The sequence below is a fragment of the Nannobrachium achirus genome (genome assembly GCF_963921795.1).
Source record: "Nannobrachium achirus genome assembly, chromosome: 20".
NCBI classification, from domain to species: Eukaryota; Metazoa; Chordata; class Actinopteri; order Myctophiformes; family Myctophidae; genus Nannobrachium; species Nannobrachium achirus.
The window spans coordinates 10,540,286-10,542,785 of record NC_137827.1 but is presented as its reverse complement, the minus strand read 5'-3'; the positions used below and the strand labels follow the sequence as shown (position 1 = coordinate 10,542,785).

General features: G+C 45.1%; 1 protein-coding gene across 2 annotated transcripts in view; it reads left to right on the top strand.

Annotated features, from left to right (window-relative positions):
• Positions 1-2,500, top strand: part of LOC308305704 (palmitoyltransferase ZDHHC14-like) — a 108,062-nt gene that overhangs the window by 90,907 nt on the left and 14,655 nt on the right. For both annotated transcript variants that reach the window (XM_080750540.1, XM_080750541.1), the window contains exon 7: positions 1,175-1,277. In XM_080750540.1, the coding sequence (XP_080606666.1) occupies positions 1,175-1,277 (103 nt within the window). The remainder of the gene's footprint in view (positions 1-1,174; positions 1,278-2,500) is intronic.

Below are 2,500 nucleotides of genomic sequence, written 5' to 3'. Positions count from 1 at the left end.
TTAGAGGCAGAAATTGTGAAAATAGCCGGTCTACATGCTCACAACGCCTCGCAACGCAAGGCGTTGTGAGCATGTAGATCTGCTATTTTCACAATAGAAAGAGAGTACAAAATTCCTCTACTCTTGGTGCTCGTCAGGGTGCCGGGTCCCCAGTTAAAATATGATCATGTCAGGGGTCACAGCCTGAAAAGGTTGAGGACCACTGGCATACACTACCTGTCTTTGGGTATTGAGCATAGGAGTAAGCGACTTGTTATTGAGCTGAATTATTGTTATATAGTCCTGGAAATTGGGTTAAATATTCTGGAAAAGTTTTGGAAACTAATTGTTAAAAAATGTGTAGGAACCCTGGTGATTGTAAGACCAGAAGCCAGAAGCAACAACTTGACTTGATGGGTACACTGTCAGGTCCTCTGGGGTTTCACAGAAAACTGGCTTACAATTAGCCCATCAGGCTCAAGTAAGCACGCAGCACAACCTCCCCTCTCCTCTCGATCTCACTCTCTGTCCATTGATTTCCGATCTGTATCTCTTATCTCATCCCCTTCTCACCCCCCCCCCCCCCCCCCCCCCCCCATCGATGTTGTGTGTGTGTGCGTGATGTTTGTGCGTGCGTACGTACGTACGTACAATAATAACCCTATAACCCTAAACCAAATGAACTGGGAATCTGATTAGCAACGTCGATGGGAATAAAACCCCCTGATGAATCAACGACCTTGAAAAAGCTGTTTATTACATGTCAGTAAGAATCAGTATGGTGACGTTTTAACCTCATGACTTCGGTGAATGAATGAATTTGCTTTGCGACGCTAATCAAGTGGAGGGCAGTTTAAGGGTAGCATGGGTAGTTTCTTTCTCTCTCTCTCTCTCTCTCGTTGTCTCTGTCTCTCTCTCTTTGTGAGACACAATCACAAAGAGAGAAAGGAAATGATTCAGAGATTTTAGAATAGATTTTTTCTAAATGTGATAGCATTGGAGCGGATGGAGCAGATAAAGATTCAGAATTATGTCATTTCTGGTTCCATGGGTGGCCTGCAGTGAATCCCTGTACCCAGGGTCCAGAAGTTGGTGTACATGTATATACGTCAATGGCAGTGAAGCGTTTTTTATGAAGTGGTTCCATTGTCTGTCTTGCTTACCACTGAACGTTCCTTGACGTTGGCGTGTGCACCGTGCTGGAGGTGGTGGTGTGTTTCTTCTCAGTCTGGTCCATTGTGGGCCTCTCAGGCTTCCATACCTACCTGATCAGCTCCAACCAGACCACCAACGAAGACGTGAGTACACCAACTACTACCACTACACTACTACACACCTATATACACCCTGTCACACACACACACACACACACACACACACACACACACACACACACACACACACACACACACACGTCTGTACTATACTTGTGAGGACTAGTACCAGTATGACGCCTAAGGGCGAAAAGCGACCTCACAAGATGGACGCAATATGGGCTTAAGATTGATGGAATAAAAGGGATTCTATTGTATGGGAATTCCCAGATATTGGCTTAACTCATTGAGTGCCAATCCCGAACTAGTTCGGCTTTATTAGCGTATCGTAGTGTGACCCCATCAAATCTGGTGAACATGATTTCAATCGCGATTTTGCATGTTCCACCCCCATACAACCCCATCTAACATACAGGGCAGCCATTTTTGTTTACATTACATGTAAAACATAATGGCGATTATCTCAAGAATGCCTGAACGGATTTCCAATCGGATTTTTTTGTTTGAAAGCTGTGAACAAACTGCACAAATCCACTCCAATGCAATCCAGGATTGCATTGGATTTTTTAGAGCTCATTCTTCTCTGTTTTTTTCCCATGCATGAGGTGTGCAAGGTTTAATCATGGCTAAGTTGACGAAAATAAGGCTTCTAAAATGCTTGGTAGCCAATAGCTAACTTCAAGCTAACTTCATCCTCTTCCTGTACATGCACAAAGGAAAGTGTCCTTTCCTTTGTAAAAAAAGTCATGGCTCCAGGGCTTGGGCATGCATTACCAGCATATCTCTATTATTCTCTGGTCACTGGGCGCCCTCTAGTGGTGATAGGCTGGCACTCAATGAGTTAATTGCGACCGAAGGTCGGAGTTTACCATGAGAAATGTCACTGCTTGTCCGTGGACATCTTTCTATGGGCAAACCCATAGACCGTAAAAATGTGTCATCATGATGTCATCATGCTCTGATGTCACTGTGATGTCAGGGGAACCACTCTACCAGAATGGGTTTGCCGCTCTGACATCACGCTCTGGCTTCACTGTGATGTCACACTAACAGAATCCCTTTTATGCCCATATATGGAGTTCCCTGATGTCATCAATATGAATGATGCCCTGTTAGAGGGATCCCTGTGATGCCAGGGGGAACAAATTCCTTTCATGCCCATATATGGAGATCCTTGATGTCCACATCCCTGATGTCCACATCACTGTGGCGCGACCTCGCTCGCTCGCTCGCTCGCTCACTCACTC